We start from the raw sequence: 20,722 nt of genomic DNA, 5'->3' as shown, positions 1-20,722 counted from the left end.
GGAGACTCCGCCTTGGGGAGCGCTTCCTGCTGCCGGGGCGGCGGCTGCCTGTGACTCACCCGGCCGGGATTCCTCGAAAGCCTCGCCTGCCCCGCTTCAGCTTGGGGAACCCCGCGCCGCCCCCGCAACTCGCCAGGTTATTCACCCTGCGAGGGTTAAAAGGTCGCCCTCCTCCCCGCCCCCGCACGCCTTAGGATCCTCCCCATCGCCGCCCCCGCCAAGGCGTCACCGGAGGAGCCCCGAAGGAAGTGCCGGGAGACCCCCGCCCCTCCCCGCCCCCTGCAAAACGGGAGTCCCTCCGGGGAGAAGGCTGGGCTGGCTGCCCCCGTGCCGTCGCCGCCCTGTTTCGCCGGTTAGGGGCCCCGCAGCCCCTCTTCCCCGTCGCTTCTTGTGCCCGACGGGCGTCGAGGGGCCAGGAGCTGCTCTCGCGTCCGTCCGCGTCCCGGGCTGCCTTGGTCTCGGTTCCTGCGCGCGTGGCCGCGAAGGACTGCTTCCCCGTCCTGTTGGCTTTCGGGCTGAAGAAGGGGAGGGCAGGCAGGCGGGAGCCTCACCGGAGTAGCCCCAGGCTAGGCTGGTCCGGGCTAAAGCAGAGCTTTCATCCACTTGGCCCTCTCGCTGCTCCCGTGCCTACCTCTTCCCTTTCCCAAGGTCTACTCTAGATAAACACCGGGGGGGGGGGGGCTTGCATGGCAAGCAGATGCCAGCATCTTTGGAGAGGGGGCTGGCTCACTGGTTACTATTTATCATTGTACACCACACAAACAAAACAAAATAATTTATTTGGGAGAGGAAAGGGTTCAAGGGCACATTCCAGCCAGGCAAAATACCAGAGGAGGGGGCAAAGCAGGGTCTGTAAGGAATTTGGGGTGGGGGGGTGGGCTGAGGTTCTCCCCACATTTTGGCACCACCTTTTCTGTGCCTTTTTGGGGACGAGGGTGATCAGAATTCAACCTTGCATTTCACAGAGTTCAGTGTTTCCAAAGGTATCTTTTAATTCTTCTGCTTTGGTGAACCACATTCTAGGCCAGAAAGAGTCAAAGTGGGGGCGCCAGGTGCCAGGCACCCCACAAATGGCACTGACAGAAGACAGGGGTGCCCCGATCCCAAGCAGCCTCTCTAAAGTTAACAGTTCAGGATGAGGATCATGGCCGCTACTGCAAGCAAGAGACACCCACCCCCTCCCCTGGTGCAAAGAGTCGATAAAAAGCTCGGCAGCCAGTCAAGGGCCATCTTGCGCCCCCACCCCCACCCCCAAATAAGGCAGCAGTAAAAGCAGAGCTAAGAAAAGACTTCAGGGAAGAGCCAACCCCAAGAGTCCCAAAACAAGGGGGCAGGGCATCACCCTCGGCTAAAGCTGCCCCAAGACTAGGGGGAGCCCCTCAGAGGAGCCCCCCCAACAGCTCCCAGGCGCATGGCTTCTGTGACAAGGGAGGAGGAAGAGCAGTCTCTCCTGCTACATGCAAGAACAAAACTCTGCCCAGACCCACGGACCCAGGCGCCCCTTCCTGCACTGCCCTCCCACCAGCAAGGAGTGGGAAGCAGGGACCCACAAGGAGACCCCACCCTGCCACCACCTCCAGCCTGGGCTTGCCTCTGCCCACCTGACCGTCTGCCTGGGGTTCCGCCACCTTTGCCAATGAGCAGCCAGGGGGAAGTGGAGCCCTGAGCCCACGGCACACCTCCACAGGCCACCTCCGCCACCCACTGCGCCAGCCTCTGGTGGGTCCCAGAAAGAGCAGCCAGGCTCCCTGCAGTCTGCCCCAGAGTGTCCAACAGCAAAAGTACAGCAGGACCTGCCTCCTGGGCCCCCTGCCCGCCCTCTCCCATGCCCAGGGAATGCCAGGGGCTCTGGCGTCAAGGGGCAGCAGGCCTCACCACCCAGGGACACCAGCGGCCAGTGCTGTTGCTGCTGCTGCTGCTGCTCCAGGCCTGGGAGCCTCCTCTGTCCCCTGTGAACAGGATTCCTCCAGGGCCTGGGCTTCATCCGGACCCAGCAGTGCTCCTGCTGGGCTCATTGCAGTAGGCAGGTGTCCTCTGCGTCCTCGCCAGCTCTGGGCGCCTGAGGCCCCTCGTCCTGCAGCGGGGATGGGGGCGGAGATGGCAACTCGGAGGCCCCCGCCAGCTTCTCACGCAGCTCCAGGAGCAGCTCCCGGCTCTCGCTGGGCGGCAAGTTGCTCAAGTAGTACTGGGGTGCCAATTCTGCCAGCCTGTGGGGAGGAAGCACCCAGTTGAGGGAGGGCACGAACAGACACAGCCCACCAGAATGCAGCAGCTAGACCATATAACACTGGTCCTGAAAGACCTCCATTGGCTTCCAGTACGTTTCCAAGCTCCATTCAAAGGGTTGGTGCTGACCTTGAAAGCCCTGAACCAGGCTTCCTCAACCTCGGCCCTCCAGATGTTTTGAGACTACAATTCCCAACATCCCTGCTAACTAGGGATCATGGAAGGCTGCCCTAAACGGCCTTGGCTCAGTAGACCTGAAGGAGTGTCTCCACCCCCATCGTCTATCCCGGACACTGAGGTCCAGCGTTGAGGGCCTTCTGGTGGTTTGCTCACTGTGAGACGTGAGGTTACAGGGAACCAGGCAGGGGGCCTTCTCAGTGGTGGCACCCGTCCTGTGGAACGCCCTCCCACCAGATGTCAAGGAAATAAACAACTACCTGATTTTTAGAAGAGATCTGAAGGCAGCCCTGGTTAGGGAAGTTTAATGTTTGATGTTTTATCGTCTTTTTAATAAGCTGTTGGGAGCCGCCCAGAGTGGCTGGGGAAACCTGGCCGGATGGGCGGGGTATAAATAATAAATTATTATTCTTCTGACCATCCCGCCCTGCATAAGCGCCCCCCCCCCATTGCTGCTGCTTCCTGGTCCACAGAGTGTAAGAGCCATAGGGGGGCCCATCTAGTCCAGCATCCTGGTCTCACAACGGCCAAATACCCCAAATAAACTAGGAGTTTAGATAGAATCATAGAGTTGGAAGAGACCACAAGGGCCATCCAGTCCAACCCCCTGCCATGCAGGAAACATCATCAAAGCATTCTTGACATATGGCTGTCAAGCCTCTGCTTAAAGACCTCCAAAGAAGGAGACTCCACCACACTCCTTGGTAGCAAATTCCACTGCCGAACAGCTCTTACTGTCAGGAAGTTCTTCCTAATGTTTAGGTGGAATCTTCTTTCTTGTAGTTTGAATCCATTGCTCCGTGTCCGCTTCTCTGGAGCAGCAGAAAACAAACTTTCTCCCTCCTCTATATGGCATCCTTTAATATATTTGAACATGGCTATCATATCACCCCTTAACCTTCTCTTCTCCAGGCTAAACATACCCAGCTCCCTAAGCCGTTCCTCATAAGGCATCGTTTCCAGGCCTTTGACCATTTTGGTTGCCCTCTTCTGGACACGTTCCAGTTTGTCAGTATCCTTCTTGAACTGTGGTGCCCAGAACTGGACACAGTACTCCAGGTGAGGTCTGACCAGAGCAGAATACAGTGGTACTATTACTTCCCTTGATCTAGATGCTATACTCCTATTGATGCAGCCCAGAATTGCATTGGCTTTTTTAGCTGCTGCATCACAGTGCTGACTCATGTCAAGTCTGTGGTCTACCAGATAGAGTGCCTCTGGGCCTGGAGGCTCTACTCTATAAGTATGCCAGAAGAGCTTGGTTGCTGAATCAGTCCACAGGGGACCCCCACCTAGCCCAGCACCCTGTTCTCTCACAGTGGCTAACCAGAGGCCCCCAAAGGGAAACCCACAAGCAGGATCCGAACACAAGAGCAACACTCTCCCCTCCTGCAGTTTCCAGCAACTGGGATTTAGAAGCAGTTTTGCCTCCAACCGTGGAGGTTGAGCAGAGCAATCCCAGCTAGGAGCCATCAAGAGCTCTTTCCTCCATGAATCTGTCCAGTCCTTGTCTAAGAGGCATGCCTGTGGAGCTGTCCGATGGCCTACAGTACCACCTGCTCTGACTTCAAAAAAGCCAAGGTCCTAGTCCTCATGGCCAAGGAATGGCGTCAACAGCCCTAACTCCCCCAGGCCCCCCACTGATGCTCACATCTCTGGCTGGATCTCGGAGACGATGCTGAGGCAGTTGTCCTGAGAGATGGTGAACTCGTGGTAGAGCACCCAGGGAGGCGGGCGGGGGGGCGGGCGACGCAGCCGGTAGCAGCAGCTGGGGGGCAGCTGGGCCACGTGCTTGTGGGTCAGCAGCAGGTAGTTGCCAGAGCCGTCAATGTCCCGGGCCACCTGAAAGCAGGAGGGGAAGCAGAGGCTCAAGCAGGTGGGACGGATCCATCCCCTTCCCAAGAGCCCAGGCAGGGAGAGATTGCAGGCAGTCCCAGGGAGAGACTGGTGGGACGCGGTGCAGGGTGGAGCCCCCCCCAGCTGGGCTCAGAGATAACATTCCTTGGCTTCAGCAGCCTGAATCTCCCTGGCTAGGCAAGGAAACCCCAGGCAGCTCTTCCTGCAGCTGAGCAGCACCCCAAGATCTCCAGCACCCCAAAACCCTGGAGTGAGAGACAGAGTGAGTGTCCAAGAGAGAGAGAGAGAGAGAGAGAGAGAGAGAGAGAGAGAGAGAGAGAGAGAGAGAGAGAGAGAGAGAGAGAGAGAGAGAGAGAGAGAGATGCTGTTGGCCCCCATCTGTCTCAGAAGACAGTGGAAGAGTTTGTCTTTGGGGGTGAAGTCTGGGGGACTTATGAGGGGGGGAACCCGGGGGGAAAGGCGAGGAGAGACCCTCCGCTCTCAGCCTGGGCTGCAGCCTCCCTGCCTGCCACCCGGACCCCCCTTTCTGCAGGGCTCTCCCAGCCCAGAGCTCCCTCGTGCTTCGCGGCCACGCCACCCAGGCCTTGACGCAGCAGCCTTACCTTGAGGAAGAAGCCCGAGATGAGGGCTTGCGTCAGGCGCTGGACGTTGCTGTCGCTGCCAAAGGCCGCCGGGGAGACGGGCAGCTCGATGCGCTGCATGACCTCCAGCAACTCTGCCCGCACGGCCCCCGCCAGCCGCAGGGCTGCCTCGCTCAACGCGTGCTTCCGGCACCAGCTCTCCGGGTCGCTCTCTGGGGGGGGGGAGGGAGGGAGGAGGGTGTGGGTGCCTCTCCTGGCTGCTTCCCTTGAGAGGGTTCCCCAGCAAGACTCCCCTCCCCTCTGTCCCACCCCCTCCGCAAACTCACGCTGCTGGAAGGCATTGAAGACGTTGATGAGGGTGAAGTGGTCCCCCGCCGGGTGCAGCAGACTCCGCTGCCGGGCCGCCAGGGCCTCCTCCCAGCGCGCCCCCTCGGGAGCCAGGAAGCAGGGCCAGGCTGCAGGGGGGGGGGGGGAGAGCAGGGGAATGTGGGATATTTCAAGAGCAGTCCAAACCAACCATTCACATTTTGCCAAAGAGGCACAACAGGCATCCTCAAACTTCGGCCCTCCAGATGTTTTGGACTACAATTCCCATCTTCCCTGACCACTGGTCCTGTTAGTTAGGGATCATGGGAATTGTAGGCCAAAACATCTGGAGGGCCGCAGTTTGGGGATGCCTAGGATAGGAGCTGAAGCTCGGAGAGCTTTCTCGTAAGTCTGCTAGAGAGAACTCTGCGAGAGACACTCCCATTGTGCCCTGACAGGCAGAGGGCAGAGCTAGAGATATTCTCCTACCTGCCTGGGCACAGCGTGTCTTTTTCGTCACCTTCCACCCAGCCAGAAACGTGAGAAGGCCTGCTAAGCCTGAGCTCCAAGGCTCAGACACCATTTTAAGCTAGACTTCTGTATAATAAATAATAACAAGAATAATAATAACAATAATTTCTTTATACCCCGCCCACCTAGCAGAGCCTCCCCAGCCACTCTGGGCGGCTCCCAACAGAATATTATAAACACGATAAGACACCAAACATTAAAAATGTTCCTAAACAGGTGCAGGGACCCAGGTGCAAGGGACCCAGGTGGCGCTGTGGTTAAACCACTGAGCCTAGGGCTTGCTGATCAGAAGGTCAGCGGTTCGAATCCCTGCGACGGGGTGAGCTCCCGTTGCTTGGTCCCAGCTCCTGCCAACCTAGCAGTTCGAAAGCATATCAAAATGCAAGTAGATAAATAGGAACCGCTACAGCGGGAAGGTAAACGGCGTTTCCATGTGCTGCTCTGGTTTGCCAGAAGCGGCTTTGTCATGCTGGTCACATGACCTGGAAGCTATACGCCGGCTCCCTCGGCCAATAATGCGAGATGAGCGCGCAACCCCAGAGTCGGTCATGACTGGACCTAATGGTCAGGGGCCCCTTTACCTTTACCTTTACCTTTAAACAGGGCTGCCTTCAGATGTCTTCTAAAAGTCAGATTTTACCAAAAAGGTAGGTTTTTGTAATTGAATTACCATTTTAAGCCTGCCTGAAGAATGCTGTATCTGTTATTCTGCAACAGAAACTGTTTGTGTTGACTATTGTTTTAAAGGGGGGGGAAATCCCAGGAGAATCCAGTCTGCCTTAAAGCACCCTGGATCACTTAAACGAAAACAAGCCCATCTAAGCTTCTTTTTAAGCTGCAAAGGGATGCACTCTGCTGAGCTAACAAATACCTAAGAAATATTGCCTCTTCCAGCATTTATTCTCATCCCTGCAGGGAATGCCTTTTGCTGCAGTCCCTGCCTTGCAGACGGCTGGGCCAGATGCCCCGATTGTGGCTGGAAGGGGGTCTGATACGAGGGCCTTAAGAGCAAAGGATGCTCTTCTCGCAGTTGCCAAATCCCCTCAAGAAGCCAGGGATCTAGGTAGACTGTGTCTGGACCTGGAGGCTCCAAAGGAGCAGAAAAAGTGCCAGGCTTTTAGATCAGGCCAAACGGGGCCCAACCCAAATGCCCCAAGCGTCACGGCCGCTCTCTCCTCCCGGTTTCCAGCAACTGGGATTCAGAAGCCTCGTTGCCTCCGGTGATGGAGGCAGAGAAGAGCCTTTGTGGCTAAAACTCTCCTCCCTGAATCGGCCCAATTCTCATTTCAAGCCCTCCATGTTGGTGGCCACCATTGCCTCCCAGGGGAGCGAGTTCAAGTGCCGGCCCGACTTTTCCCCTCCAAGGTCTCTGGAGCTGCAGGAGCCAAGCCGGCCGAGCCCGCCAGAGAGGAGGCCCCACAGCGCCCCCTGCAGGGTTGAGCGAGAGGCGGCTCCACCTACCCGTCAGCATGGCGGCCAGCGTGAGCATCTCGTGGACGCAGTCAAACTCGCAGGAGGCCAGCAGGGCCTTGGAGAGCTGGGGGTCCAGAGGGAACTCCGACATGATGATGCCCACCTCAGAGAGGTTCCCGTCGTCATCCAGGGCCGCCAGGTAGTCCAAGTCCTCCAGGGCCTGCATTAAGGACTCCGGGGCTGGGCAGGGAGAGAAGGGGAGAGCCCCGCTGAGCCTGGCTGGCTGGCAGGCAGAGCCCCCCCCCCTGCTCTGCCCCCAGCCAGACACTCCCCGCCTCCGCCCAGACATACCTGGCCGGTCCAGGAAGTCGCACTGGCCCATGTCCGCAATGTCCAGCCTCTTGAGCAGCAGGACCAGGCGGCTGAGGTTGGCTTCCGTGATGGGGGCCGGAGGGACGGGGGGCAGGCGCTGCTCATAGAAGGCGTCCGAGTAGAGGCGGAGGCAGGACCCTGCCGGGCACAGGAAGGGGCAGTGAGGCGGGCGGAGTCAAGGCTCTAGTCCCTAGGGAAGAGAAGGAGGCTGCTCTCCACCCCCACCCAAAAACCTTCGCGGGAGGTTTTTAAGCAGAGGCTGGATGGCCACCTGGCAAGGATGCTTTAGTTGAGATTCCTGCGTTGCAGGGGGCTGGACTGGATGACCCTTGGGGGTCCATGAAGTCCCAGGGTCTCCGTAGCACAGCTCCCAAAGGCCCTGGGGAAGGAGGGATCGCCTACCTGGGGGGTTCCCGGCGGCCCTGAGTCTCCGCGCCTCGGCCTGCTTCTTGCTTATGGGGCGCAAGCCCTGAGCCTCGGCTCGGATCTGCGGGTTGTAAACCTGCCCAGGAGAGAAAACGTCCGGAGACAGAACATCAACTGCGGGACAAACAACTGCAAGGACTTCAAGGTTTGAAGTTGAGATAAAACTTCATTCGGTGCAGAAGATGGTGTGGGCGGGAGGGGAGGCCACAGTTTTTTTATTTAAAGTTTTCTTCTCTACACTGATGATTTGGCAACCCTCCTCTGAATGTTTAGTTCAAATTATATTTGTACAAGCGAGGACAGAAGAAATTGGGTTATAGATATGGAATATAACATTAAACAGAACTGTGTGTGTAAAAAAGGAGGGGAAGGGGGAAAGCTCTATTTTGCAAAAGGTTTACGATGGAAACTTAGAGTTGACTCTTCCCCATCCTTTATTATTTACGGAGTGAAGAGTGAACTGAATAACGCTAAGAGGACTCGGAATTTAATTTAAATTAATTGGAAGTCTTGGTGCTCATTTATCTTCAGTTGCATGGAAGAATGAAAGGAGTCTGTGAACTTGCCAAGGAACTGATAAGGTTCTTTATTGAGTTATCTGCAGTTCGACAGACTGCTCTTCTTCCCAGGCTGAGAGGGGAAATGGTGGAAACAGGTTATTCATTGGGACAGTGATTTTTGTAGCTGTTGTTAAAGTTGCAAAACAATGAAGCACGGGAGGGAGGGAGGGAGAAATTTCTGGAACAACAAAGGGATATCAGCTCCGCCCAAGGCATGAAGGAGAACAGCAACAACTGGGAAAGATAGACAGACTGTTTTACAAGGCCAGGAAAAAACATCTTGGAGAGAATAATTGCCACACACAGGAAGATCAAGGATATACCGTGTTTCTCCGAAAATAAGACACCGTCTTATATTAATTTTCCCTCGAAAAAACACACTATGGCTTATTTTCAGGGGATGTCTTCTTCTTTTTTTTACAAGGTTAAACTGCCTATCATTATGGCTTATTTTTGGGGTATGGCTTATATTCCTTGAATGCTTAAAAATCCTGCTATGGCTTATTTTATGGCTACGTCTTATTTTCGGAGAAACAGGGTAGTGTGAGTGCCTCACTTGTAGTTTCATTTAATGTGTCATTTAATGTGTCAACATGAACATGAGTCAACAGTGTGATGCAGCAGCTAAAAAAGCCAATGCAATTCTGGGCTGCAAAAATAGGAGTATAGCATCTAGATCTAGGGAAGTAATAGTACCACTGTATTCTGCTCTGGTCAGACCTCACCTGGAGTACTGTGTCCAGTTCTGGGCACCACAGTTCAAGAAGGATACTGACAAGCTTGAACGTGTCCAGAGGAGGGCAACCAAAATGGTCAAAGGCCTGGAAACGATGCCTTATGAGGAACGGCTTAGGGAACTGGGTATGTTTAGCCTGGAGAAGAGAAGGTTAAGGGGGGATATGATAGCCATGTTCAAATATATAAAAGGATGTCATATGGAGGAGGGAGAAAGGTTGTTTTCTGCTGCTCCAGAGAAGCGGACCCGGAGCAAAGGATTCAAACTTCAAGAAAGAAGATTCCACCTAAACATTAGGAAGAACTTCCTGACAGTAAGAGCTGTTCGACAGTGGAATTTGCTACCAAGGAGTGTGGTGGAGTCTCCTTCTTTGGAGGTCTTTAAGCAGAGGCTTGACAGGCATACCGGTATGTCAAGAATGCTTTGATGGTGTTTCCTGCTTGGCAGGGGGTTGGACTGGATGGCCCTTGTGGTCTCTTCCAACTCTATGATTCTATAATATTGCAGTTGTTGTTGTATAAGGGATTATTATTATAACTGGAATGTAATGGAAATTAATAAGATTTTGGAATGCAGAAATGAAGCAAATAATCAAGCCATCAATTCTAGCACGTGGGGGGGGCACCTTATCTAAATTATAGAATTTGTTATTTAATCATTGTATTATAAATTGGTATTGTTATAACGAGGCTATTACTGGATTGTAATTGAAAACTAATAAAAATTATTATATATATAAGAAAACCACACCAGGAGGCAGACCCTGGGGAGACCCTTTGCTGCCCGTTCTCCCCCCACCCCCAAAGCTCCTCCCGGGCGGCTCACAGCCACCCCACCCCCTAGCTCACACTGTGCAGCTCCAGCCCGGCATCAACGACATGCCTGACGCTCCCCAGGGAGAAGCCGGCGTCCGCCACCCAGTGGGTGACCACAATCCTGCGCGCCCGGACCACCCCGGGCTGCTCCTGGCCGGTCTCGTAGAGCCGCTGGACGTCTCGGCCCACGCCAGGGTGGAGGGGCAGCACCAGCAGGGGCCCCAGGCTGGGGTCCAAGGCCAGGGCCTCCGCCCGGATGGCCTCACAGCACTCGTCAATCTCCTACAAGGGGGCGGGAAGAGAAAGGTATTCAGCTGCAGGAGGAACTCTAGGGGCATCCCAGAAGCCTCCTACCCCAGGGAATTAGGATGATGATTATTTATTGCAGGGTTTCCCAACCTAAGGTCTCCAGCTGTTGTTGGACTACAACTCCCATCATCCCTAGCTAGTGGGACCAGTGGCCAGGGATGATGGGAATTGTAGTCCAAAAAGAGCTGGAGACCTAAGGTTGGGAAACCCTGATTTATTGAATATATATACCGCGCTATACCCGGGGGTCTAGGGATCCCCCTTGAAAGGCAATCCCCCAGACCCTACCATTGTTCACCTCCCCCCACAAAGGCCCCCAAGAACTCACAATCTCATTTTATTTCATAAAATGGACATATGGCTTGGTTGTAGAAAACCTCAAATAATTTAGAACAAAACAGTAAGACCATGCAAAAAATGAAAAACCAGCAATAAAATTAAAAGGCACAAGCATTCTAAATAACTGGGTAGAGTTGCCTAAACATTAAAGTTTTTAGCCGGTGCCCCCAAGAGGACAGTGACGGCACCTGCCTGATATCAAGAGGCAGGGAGTTCCAAAGTGCAGGAGCTGCCACACTCAACTCTGGAGTTCTTGCCAATGCAGAAAGGGGCACCTGGATTGGTTCCAATTCTGCCAATGGGCACATGCAGGTAAACAGTTCCCAAGTTGCTCAGGGCTTTACGCTCATAGCAACACCCTGAACTGGGCCTGGGAGCCAATCAGCAAGCAGGGCCATCTCCGAGCCCAGGGGTCGGATGCTGGCAAGGCCTCCCTCTTCTCAGCAATTGCGCTGCAGCATTCTGCACTCACGGAAGCTTCCGAATCCAGCGCGAGGGAAGCCCCACCTGGAGCGCATGGCAGTAATCCAGTCCGTGCCGGATTTACATATAGGTAAGCTCAACAAGCTATAGCTTAGGGCTCTACTCTCTTGGGGTCCCCAAATTTAAAGGGAAAAAACACCTGGGTGTACATTTCCAAAATATAAGAACAAATAAAACAAAACCTACATCCAGCAACAGTGTTTTGTTTTGTGTTGTGTTGTGTAGGGTCCTATGATGTAAGCCATGGGCCTTGCCTGCTAGCCTGCTCCCTAAAATATCCCTGGTTTGCTCATTTCTATATACAGGGTGCCTCCATTCTGCATGGACTGGTTGCATAAATTACCATATATTCAACAACAAAAAACAGCGACAATTTGTTGTTGACCAAGGACAGCTGAACATATAAAGGGCCCCATTACCTTCAGGAGCTGAGGGCCTCATCCAACCCAAATCTGGCCCTGAATCCAATCCAGAAATAACCAAGGCACAAACTACTCTGGCAAGGCTTTCTTGGTCCAGGAATGGCCGCAGGTGAAGAACCAGCCCCGGTTGTCCAAGGCCCTTCTAGACACGGAGACTCCCATAGCCCCCCAGGGCCAGAAACACCCCCAAACTCCAAACCTGCTCCTTCAGGGGACGGCAACCCCCTTCAGGGGCTAAGGCAAGGCCTGGCACATTCAGGGCCCCCCTCCCGCTCTCTGCCTGCCTGGGGCCTCATCTCGATTGGAAAGGGAGAGCCAGGGATGCCTTGAGACCCGCTATCCCCACCTGCTTGCTGGCCAGGAAGACCATCACATCGCCAGGCTCCCTCCGCCGGTGCAGCTCCAGGGCGGCATGGCAGGCGGCCAAGACGTGCCCCCCCGGCAGGGGCTGCCTGAAGGCCAAGCGGGGGGCCGGGCTGGGCTCCGGGACCCGCACCACAGGGGCGTCGGGGCAGAAGCGCCGCAGGGGCTCCTCCATCAGCGGCTCGGTCACCACCACCAGGCGAAGCTCTGGGCGCTGGCGCTGCACGTCCTTCAGCAGCCCCAGCAGGAGGTCGGTGGGCACCGTCCGCTCCTGTGCCTCGTCCAGGACCACCACCCCGTACTGGTGCAGCAGGGGGTCCGACGTCATCTCCCGCAGAAGGACCTCGTCCGAGCAGAACCTGGAAGCCACAAGGCACCTGGTGGGTGGGGTCCGGGGGGCTGGGCCCTCCATGCTTTGGCTCCCCCCCTTGATTTCTTGCTGCTGCTGCTGAAACTCCTGAGCAGGCAGAAGACTCAAGACCACCCTGCCCTTTGAACCCCCCCCCAAATAACTGGCCCCTCCTGGCAGGTCTCTCAAGAGCCTCATGGCAGAAGCTGATGAGGAGGGTGTCAGAATCCTATATAATAAAGTGCAAGTGTCTCTGCGTCCAGGTTCCCTGTGTCCCGTTTTCCGCGCTAATGCGCATGTGCCCCAGGGACACAGGGATTGGACGAAGAGACTGCATGTGCGCACTCTCCCCCCCCCTGCCTCCTCCAACCTCCGCTTCCGGCCGGACACCGCCTCACTGCAGGGCACGTCAGGGAAGCGAGGGTGGAGGCCGGCGGAGGCCTCCTCCTCACAACCCTCCCTGGCCCGTGAGAGGAGCGGCGGGAGGCCGCGAAGCAGCGGCGGCGAGGTAGGCGTTTGTGTCCCGCGTCCTTCCTGTCGGTGGCTGGGGGAGAGGAAGGAAGGAGGAGAAAGCAGCGCTTTCCTGTCCCCCCTTGCAAGCCGCAAGCGCTTCTCCGAACCCCAGGATGTTCTAGCACCCGTTATTGAACGGGCTGAAATACACTAGTTTTTATATATCCTCTGCTGCGACAGCAAGCAGCAAAGGTGTGACTACTGTTTTTCACACACTGAGTCTGAGTTACATCGTAAGAGAGGAAGTTTATGTCTCTTCCTGGTCATGTGATGTTTTTCTGTACTCTTTCACTTCTCAATGGAGGAGGAAGCAAGATGCCTAGCACTGATCTGATGGAGTTTAAGGAGCAGAGAATGGACTGTGTAAATAGCCTTTGAATAAAGCAGCTCTTTCTTTTCCTACTGCATGGTGCATGCTTTTCTCTACGGAGGGGAGTCGCATATCACTGGCCTCTGGTCTGTCCAGGCATCGGCAGCCAGGGAAGGCCGCTCGGAAGGGTCTGATGGCTGGGGCTGTTTCCAACAGAGGGACCACACGGGAGGATAAAAGAATTGGGGATTTTGACCCCCAAGGGTCACACCCTGCAATGCAGGAATCACAACTGAAGCATCCATGACAAGAGGACCGTCCAACCTCCAAGGAAGGCTTATTTATTTCCAGGCCCTTGACCATCTTGCTTGCCCTCTTCTGCAAACATCGCAGCTTGTCAACATCCTTCTTCCATTTTGGTCCCCAGAATCGGACACAGGACTCCAGCTGTGGTCTGACCAAGACAGAAGAGAGCAGCCCTATCCCTTCCCTTGATCTGGACGGGACGCTGAATAAGAATAAGCCTAAAATAACAGTCGCAGAGCCCCCTCCATTGCCGCCACCCATTGCTTTTCCAGCTAGTCAGGATCTCCCTGTTCTGTCTCCCTCAAACGCTTCATGAGCAACTGTGTCCTTTTGCCCATGAAGCATTTCCGGTTGACTTGCCAATCCAGTTCTGCCCAGGCTGACTCCTGCTGCCTTCCAGGCTCCTGGGTGACCCAGAGATGGAAGAAAGGGGTGGGGGGTGGCAGAAGCAGTGGGTGCAAAGTCACCCCTCGCCACTTCTCAGCCTTCCTTCCTCCTGTGTGTCAGAGGAGCTGGCCAGGGGGCGGGGGGCAAAGGTGCCCAAAGGGTTGTGCTCAGGTCGATGGAGTCTTCTCTTTAGGGGCAACCCAGAGCTGGGGTGGGGTGAGCAGGACGGCTCCCTCTGGGCCAGGTGATGGGGGCTAAGGGGGCCATGGCATGCTCCTCTCCTCTGGGCTCCCCCACGCCTGCCCCTTTTCCTTCTGCAATGGCTGGGGCAAGGTATGGCAGCCATCTTCAAATATCTGAAGGGCTGTCACATGGAAGATGGAGCAAGCTTGTTTCCTGCTGTCCCAGAGAGCAGGATCTGAACCCATGGCTTCAAGTTACAGGAAAGGAGATAATAATAATAATAATAATAATAATAATAATAATAATAATAATATAACATAAGTACAATAATTTATTATTTATACCCTGCCCATCTGGCTGGGTTTCCCCATCCACTCTGGACGGCTCCCAATCGAATATTAAAAACACAATACAGCATTAAACATTAAAAACGTCCCTAAACAGTCAAAACAAAATATATATAAAAAAATCCTTCCAGTAGCACCTTAGAGACCAACTAAGTTTGCCATAGATGTGAGCTTTCGTGTGCATGCACACTTCTTCAGATACACGAAAGCTCATACCTATGACAAACAGTTGGTCTCTAAGGTGCTACTGGAAGGATTTTTATTTTATTTTTTGTTTCGACTACGTCAGACCAACATGGCTATGTACCTGTAACAAATTCCCTAAGCAGGACTGCCTTCAGACGTCTTTTAAAAGTAGGATAGTTGCTTATTTCCTTGAGATTCTGACTCGATATCAGGAAGAACTTTTTATTGCTAAGAGCTGTTTGATGGTGGGAAAGGACTCCCATGGAAGGTGGCCAACTCTCCTTCCTTGGAGATTTTGAAGCAGAGGTTGGATGGCCACCTGTCACCTGTGATTCGTGCCTTGCAGGGGGCTGGGCTGGATGACCTTTGGGGGTCCCTCCCAACTCTAGGATTCTAAGTCAAGCCTGAAGCCTGCTTGGCTCCATTTGTACCAGGCACCTGCGGGAGGCAGGCCTGGCAGGCCAAAGAACGCCCCTCCCCCTGGCAGCCCCGGAGGGTCCCCTGCCCCCTCACCTGAGCAGCGTCTCGGAGGTGCAGCAGTCTTCGTAGGGGATGCTGTAGCCCAGCTCATGTCCCACATTGAGGTCCATTTCGTCTGCCACCCGCAAGGCCAGGCTGAGGGCGGCCAGGCTGTGGGGCTGCGTGCAAACCACTTGGCCGGGTGCAAATTGCAGAGAGAGGGCGTGCTCAGCACACCACTGGGGCACCTGGGGAAGGGAGGAGGGACAGGTGAGGCCGGGCCAGGCGGGGCTTGGCTATCCCTCCCCTCCAGGTGCTACCATTCTGGACTCCACACTTCCAAGGCACCCAGGGGAAAAGCCCATAATCCTCCATCTGGAGGGGGCAGAGACTAGCCAGCTGGATCCCACCAATGGCCCATCTAGCCCCGCATCCGGGTATCACAATGGCTGACCAGATCCCCCCCAAGGGAAATCTGAAAGCAGGATCCGAGCTCAAGAGCAACACCCCCCCGGCCTCCAACTAGGGGGGGCTGAGCAGAGTCGACACAACTGGCAGCAATCCTCCTTTTGCAGGAGAGCGCAGGAGCTAAAGACCACCTGATTCGCCGAGCAGCAAAAAGAGAAAAGAAAGAAAGAAAAAGAAAATTTCTGCCGGGCTGCCTGGCCTGGTAGAGTAGCAGCAAAAAATGAAAGAAAGAAAGAAAGAAAGAGAAAAGAAGAAGTGTCTAGACCAGGCATCCTCAAACTTCGGCCCTCCAGATGTTTTGGACTACAATTCCCATCATCCCTGACCACTGGTCCTGTTAGCTAGGGATCATGGGAGTCGTAGGCCAAAACATCTGGAGGGCTGCAGTTTGGGGATGCCTGGTCTAGACATTTTGTTTTGGTGCTCAGCACCCAGCTTCCAGGAGCCCCATGGCTCTTAGCTTCCCTATCCCTGTTTCTAACACTGCACAATAAATAATAATAATAATAATAATAATAATAATAATAATAATAATATATTATTTATACCCCGCCTATCTGGCTGGGTTTCCCCAGCCACTCTGGACGGCTCCCAACAGACTATTAAAAACACGATAAAACATCAAATATTAAAAACTTCCCTAAACAGGGCAGCCTTCAGATGTCTTCTAAACATCAGATAGTTGTTTATTTCTTTGACATCTGATGGGAGGGCGTTCCACCAAGGGAGCTACCACCAAGCAGGCCCTCTGCCTGGTTCCCTGTAACCTCCCTTCTCACAGTGAGGGAACTGCCAGAAGGCCCTCGGAGCTGGACCTCAGTGTCCAGGCTGAATGATGGGGGTGGAGACGCTCCTTCAGGGATCCTGGGCCAAGGCCATTTAAGGCTTTAAATGTCAGCACCAACACTTTGAATTGTGCACAAAAGCTTCTCCAAATGTTTCCCCCTCTCCCTCCGGCCTTTTTCTTCAGCATCTGAGGAGCGGCGTCATGTCCCCGCTGGGCCTTCCCTTCTCCAGGGAAAGCACCCAAACGCGAGCAGGATCCAGCCCCCAAAACGACAGGCAGGCCCATCATCCTTGGGTGGAGGGGTTGCCAACTGCCAGCAAGCAAGGACACCCCCCTCCCCAAAGCCATAGGCAGGGAATGTGAAACCCCAAGGATTCCACACTAGTGCCTTGGACACAACACCCCACAGAAGAAGAGCTTGCCTTACGCCTTGGTATCCGTGAGCCAGGATTGCCCCAACCCAGGGAGACCATCAGAGCTTCCCTTCCGCTTGCTGGGAGCCACCAGCCAGCTCTACTCTGTGGATTGGGGCGTGAGGGGTCTGTTGCTGGAACCCACAGGAGGGCATCCTGTCCGCCACTGGGGCATCTGGGAGAGCAGGGTGCTGGACTAGATGGGCCCCTTTGGCCTGATCCAGCAGGCTCTCCTTAATTTACAAAGGTGGGTTTCTTGCTTGCTATTGATCAGCAGGAATTTCAATGAAACCGAAGGAGAAAGGGCAAGCCCCACTCAAACTCCTCCATGCCCACCGCTGTGCTACCAGATAGCCAGGTGAGCAGGTGCCCCCAGGGCTACGGTACTCAAGATTCTCCTTGGGCAAACAGGTGTCCTTCCGTGTTGAGAGGGAGCCAGCGAGGAAGGCTGCTTCCAATGTGCCCCACCCAGGCCAAGGTCCACCTCCCTGCGGCTTCTCCTTCCATGTCAGGAGAGGCTCTGCCTGGAATCTGCCCGTCTGGGTCCCAAGCACTCCCCTTGCACGCCCCTCTCATGCCGAGCCCCTCCTGCCTGGACCAAGGGGGGCAAAAGCTGGTTGTAGGCAAGGAAGGAGAAGCCGGCCCCCGCCAAGAGGAAAAGGAGTGAAATACAGCTGAAAATGCTGGCAGCATTCAGATAAATTCAATAGTGTTAACAAGTGTTGATGGATGCAAGAATGCAGCGGTCAGCAAACTTTTTCAGCAGGGGGCCGGTCCACTGTCCCTCAGACTTTGTGGGGGGCCGGACTATATTTTGGGGAAAAAATGAACGAATTCCTATGCCCCACAAATAACCCAGAGATGCATTTTAAATAAAAGGACACATTCTACTCATGTCAAAACATGCTGATTCTTGGACCATCCGCGGGCCGGATTGAGAAGGCAATTGGGCCGCATCCAGCCCCTGGGCCTTAGCTTGGGGACCCCTGCAATAATGGAATACTGAATGGTGTAGCTTTTTGTACAATAGACAGAGATTTATGAGATCTAAAAATGAACCATGGAAAGAGAAGAAGCAAAGTCATTGATATCTTAAGGATGTAAAATGAGAATTTAAAATTGTAAAAAAAAAATCTAATTTAAAAATTATATATATACAGTATATATAAAGAAAGAAAGAAAGAAAAGGGGTGAGGCCACAAAGCTCCCCCCCCCACCATGATGATGTATCCCCATCTATGCTAACAGAGAGTTTGTGCGTTCTCTAGCAGAAATCCCAAGTCAATGAGAGGCTAATTGGCACCAGAACTGAGACAAACCTCACACTGCCTGGAGACCAAGGCAGGGCACACCTTGGCAGCTAAGCCAGCAAGTTCAGACAACAACACAGCACCCAGCCTCTTGGGACTGAGGAAGGGGAAAGCCTCTCACACACACCCCGGGAATAATAATAATAATAATAATAAATAATAACTTATACCCCATCCATCTGGCCAGGCCTCCCCAGCCACTCTGGGCTGCTTCCAACAGAATGTTCAAAACATGGTAGAACATCAAACATTAAAAACTTCCCTAAGCAGGGCTGCCTTCAGATGTCTTTTAAAATCAGGTAGTTGTTTATTTCTTTGACATCTGATAGGAGGGCGTTCCACAGGGCAGGTGTCACCACCGAGAAGGCCCTCTGCCTGGTTCCCTGTAACTTCACATATTTTTTCCTTTAAACATATTTATTATTATTATTATTATTTATTGTTTATACCCCGCCCATCTGACTGGGTTTCCCCAGCCACTCTGGGCGGCTTCCAACAGAAGAATAAAATAATCGATTAAAGATTAAAAGCCTCCCTAAACAGGGTTGCCTTCTAAAAATCTGGTAGCTGTTTTTCTCTTTGACATCTGACAGGAGGGCGTCCCACAGGGCGGGCGCCCCATATTATTTAAACATCTTATTTTTCTTTCAATATTTTACGCTATTTCCGCAGCACAGCCCCCTCTCTCCTCCCCTCGGGTGGCAGCTGCTGCCAGGCCAGCTGGGTGCCCACTCACCTGGGTGCTCTTGCCGGCCCCCGGCTCCCCAGACACCACGACGATGCTGCTTCCGCCCTCCAGGTGCTCCAGGAAGGGGAACTTGGAGCCCCAGATGGGGAGGTGGCGGCGCTGGCGCAGCAGCTCATAGTAGCGGGAGGAGAAGGGCAGCCCGTCGTACGGATTCACCTCCAGGTCGCCCTCACAGCTCCCAGACAGGCCTTCCGTGTGGCTGTCGCCGTCTTCATCTTCGTCCTCTTCCTCATCCAGGAGGGAGCTCAGCCCATCCGACTGATCCAAGGGGCCAGGGGGGTCCTCTGCTGCTGCAGCCGCTGCCATGGCAGTCCAGCCCTCGGGGTCTCCCAGGAAACCTGCAGAGGGGAGAGGGAAGGAAGGGGGGGAAGCCCACCCAAGGGACTCTGAATGCCAGATCACGGGATGCCGCAGGGTTTCTGCCTCAGGGACAAAGGGCTTTGGGCTCTGATCTCCTGGATCTGCCCAAATGTCAGACCAGGTGCAAAGGGGGATCCATGGCTCCAGGTGGGCCAAGATGCTCCCTGCCCTCCTCCAGACCCCAAGGGAGAGCAGCTGAAACGGCTCAGCTCCCCCGCCGGCGCTGGATGTGGGTCAGAGAGAGAGAGAAGCTAGGGGCATTAGGCAAGCGGGTCCCCTGTGCTCTGTGCCCACAACCTTCTCTCATAGAATGGTGGAGTTGGGAGGGACCCCCAAGGGTCATCTAGCCCAACCTGCTGCAAGGAAGCAATCGCCCCCCCCATGTCCAAGCCCAGGGAGCCTGGGGAGGGCCGGGCGGAGCCGAGGCTGCCGCTGCCCGGTGCCAAGCAGCCAGCTCACGGGGCAACGCAGCAGCAGCAGGGCGGCATCCTCGCCCAGACACGTCAGGCAGGCTGGCTGGCCGGGGGGGGGGGCGGTGGCTCCGCAGAGACCGGCAACCGGGGAGACCCTACCCCCACCCACCCCGGCCGCAGGGAGCCCCGGGGCGGCGCCGAGAGCGCCTGGCCGCTGTTGCCCCAGGCGGGAGGGTGGGGGCCCCGATCCCGGCGGGGGCCCCGATCCCGGCGGCGCCTCCCGCCCTCCCGCCGACGGGCAGAGCCACGGCCAAGCCGCTGCTGCGCCCCCGACGCCCGGCCCGGATCGGGGACGGAGAGGGGCGCCTCCCGGACCCCCCTCCCCCCCCCGCCGGGCCTCACCTGTCTCACCTGCGCCGCGCAGGCGACGGAGTGGGAGGAGGGAGGAGGGGAGGGGGAGGGGGCGCAGCCGCGTGACCGCGAGCGGCCAATGGCCGCCGGACTAGACGGCTGGCTCTCCAGCTGGGGGGGGCGGAGCCGAGCGGCACTTCCGGTCTCCTCCCCGCCTCCTGTGACGTCATGCACACCTGGCGGGGCGGGGCCGACTCCCCCGCTCCGCCTGGCGCTCTTCTCCCGCCCCCTCCCCGGAGGTGGGTCTTGGCGCCCCTTTCCTGCTGCTGGAGACCTTGGGGCGCGCAAGGCCGGACTCTGCGCCCCTTCGCTGCAGCCTTTCCCGGGGCGCGCAAGGAGGAGCCCTCTAAGCCCTTTTTAAGATAAAAACACAATGAACAGATGAAAGATGATGTCGATGATTGGTTTCAATATTGCCAAATTAAAGAGGTGGTTAAAAAGGATAAAAAAATAGGTTTCCAAATGGAAAAATCCAAACTTGGAAATGATACCGCTGGACACAAAATCGAAGAATCTTTCTAAGATGTATAATTTATTGCTGGAATGGCATACGAAAGATGAACAAACGAAATCGGTAATGATTGAATGGGCAAAAGATGGGGGGCATAATATTATGGTGGAGGAATGGGAAAGGTTGTGGGGAAAGTCTATTAGGTTTACCGCATGTAATGTTTTGAAAGAAACTTTGATGAAAATGATTACAGGTAGGTAGCCGTGTTGGTCTGAGTCGAAGTAAAATAAAAAAAATCCTTCAGTAGCACCTTAAAGACCAACTAAGTTTTTATTTTGGTATAAGCTTTCGTGTGCATGCACACTTCTTCAGATACACACGGGAGTGTATTCAGTGTATCTGAAG

The 20,722-nt window shown here is 54.8% G+C and overlaps 1 protein-coding gene across 2 annotated transcripts; it reads right to left on the bottom strand.

The window, feature by feature from the left end:
- Positions 1-760: 760 nt before the first annotated feature.
- DQX1 (DEAQ-box RNA dependent ATPase 1) lies at positions 761-19,969 on the bottom strand. 2 transcript variants are annotated; one of them, XM_035134527.2, is made up of 12 exons: positions 19,858-19,969; positions 18,671-19,020; positions 15,011-15,204; positions 11,900-12,275; positions 10,034-10,282; positions 7,866-7,965; positions 7,443-7,601; positions 7,140-7,331; positions 5,168-5,296; positions 4,863-5,053; positions 4,055-4,245; positions 761-2,207 (listed from the first exon to the last, which is right to left on the bottom strand). In XM_035134527.2, the coding sequence occupies exons 2-12, from the start codon at positions 18,986-18,988 to the stop codon at positions 2,012-2,014; spliced, it is 2,295 nt and encodes a 764-aa protein (XP_034990418.1). In that variant the 5' UTR covers positions 18,989-19,020; positions 19,858-19,969; the 3' UTR covers positions 761-2,011. The 2 variants fall into 2 exon arrangements, with proteins under 2 accessions (XP_034990418.1, XP_034990419.1); XM_035134528.2 differs by having other exon boundaries at positions 19,867-19,946.
- Between the last annotated feature and the right edge of the window lie 753 nt (positions 19,970-20,722).

The sequence above is a fragment of the Zootoca vivipara genome, chromosome 9 (genome assembly GCF_963506605.1).
Source record: "Zootoca vivipara chromosome 9, rZooViv1.1, whole genome shotgun sequence".
Classification (NCBI taxonomy): Eukaryota; Metazoa; Chordata; class Lepidosauria; order Squamata; family Lacertidae; genus Zootoca; species Zootoca vivipara.
The sequence above is the reverse complement of the archived record's forward strand: the minus strand, read 5'-3'. Positions and strand labels throughout refer to the sequence as shown.

Coding starts and splice junctions, on each gene's coding strand:
- DQX1 (XM_035134527.2), bottom strand. CDS start 18,988: ATGGCAGCGGCTGCAGCAGCAGAGGACCCCCCTGGCCCCTTGGATCAG. Junction 12,276..15,010: donor ACCTCCGAGACGCTGCTCAG/GTGAGGGGGCAG, acceptor TGTGGCTTCCAG/GTTCTGCTCGGACGAGGTCC. Junction 7,966..10,033: donor CCGGGCTGGAGCTGCACAGT/GTGAGCTAGGGG, acceptor TCTCCTGGGCAG/GTTTACAACCCGCAGATCCG.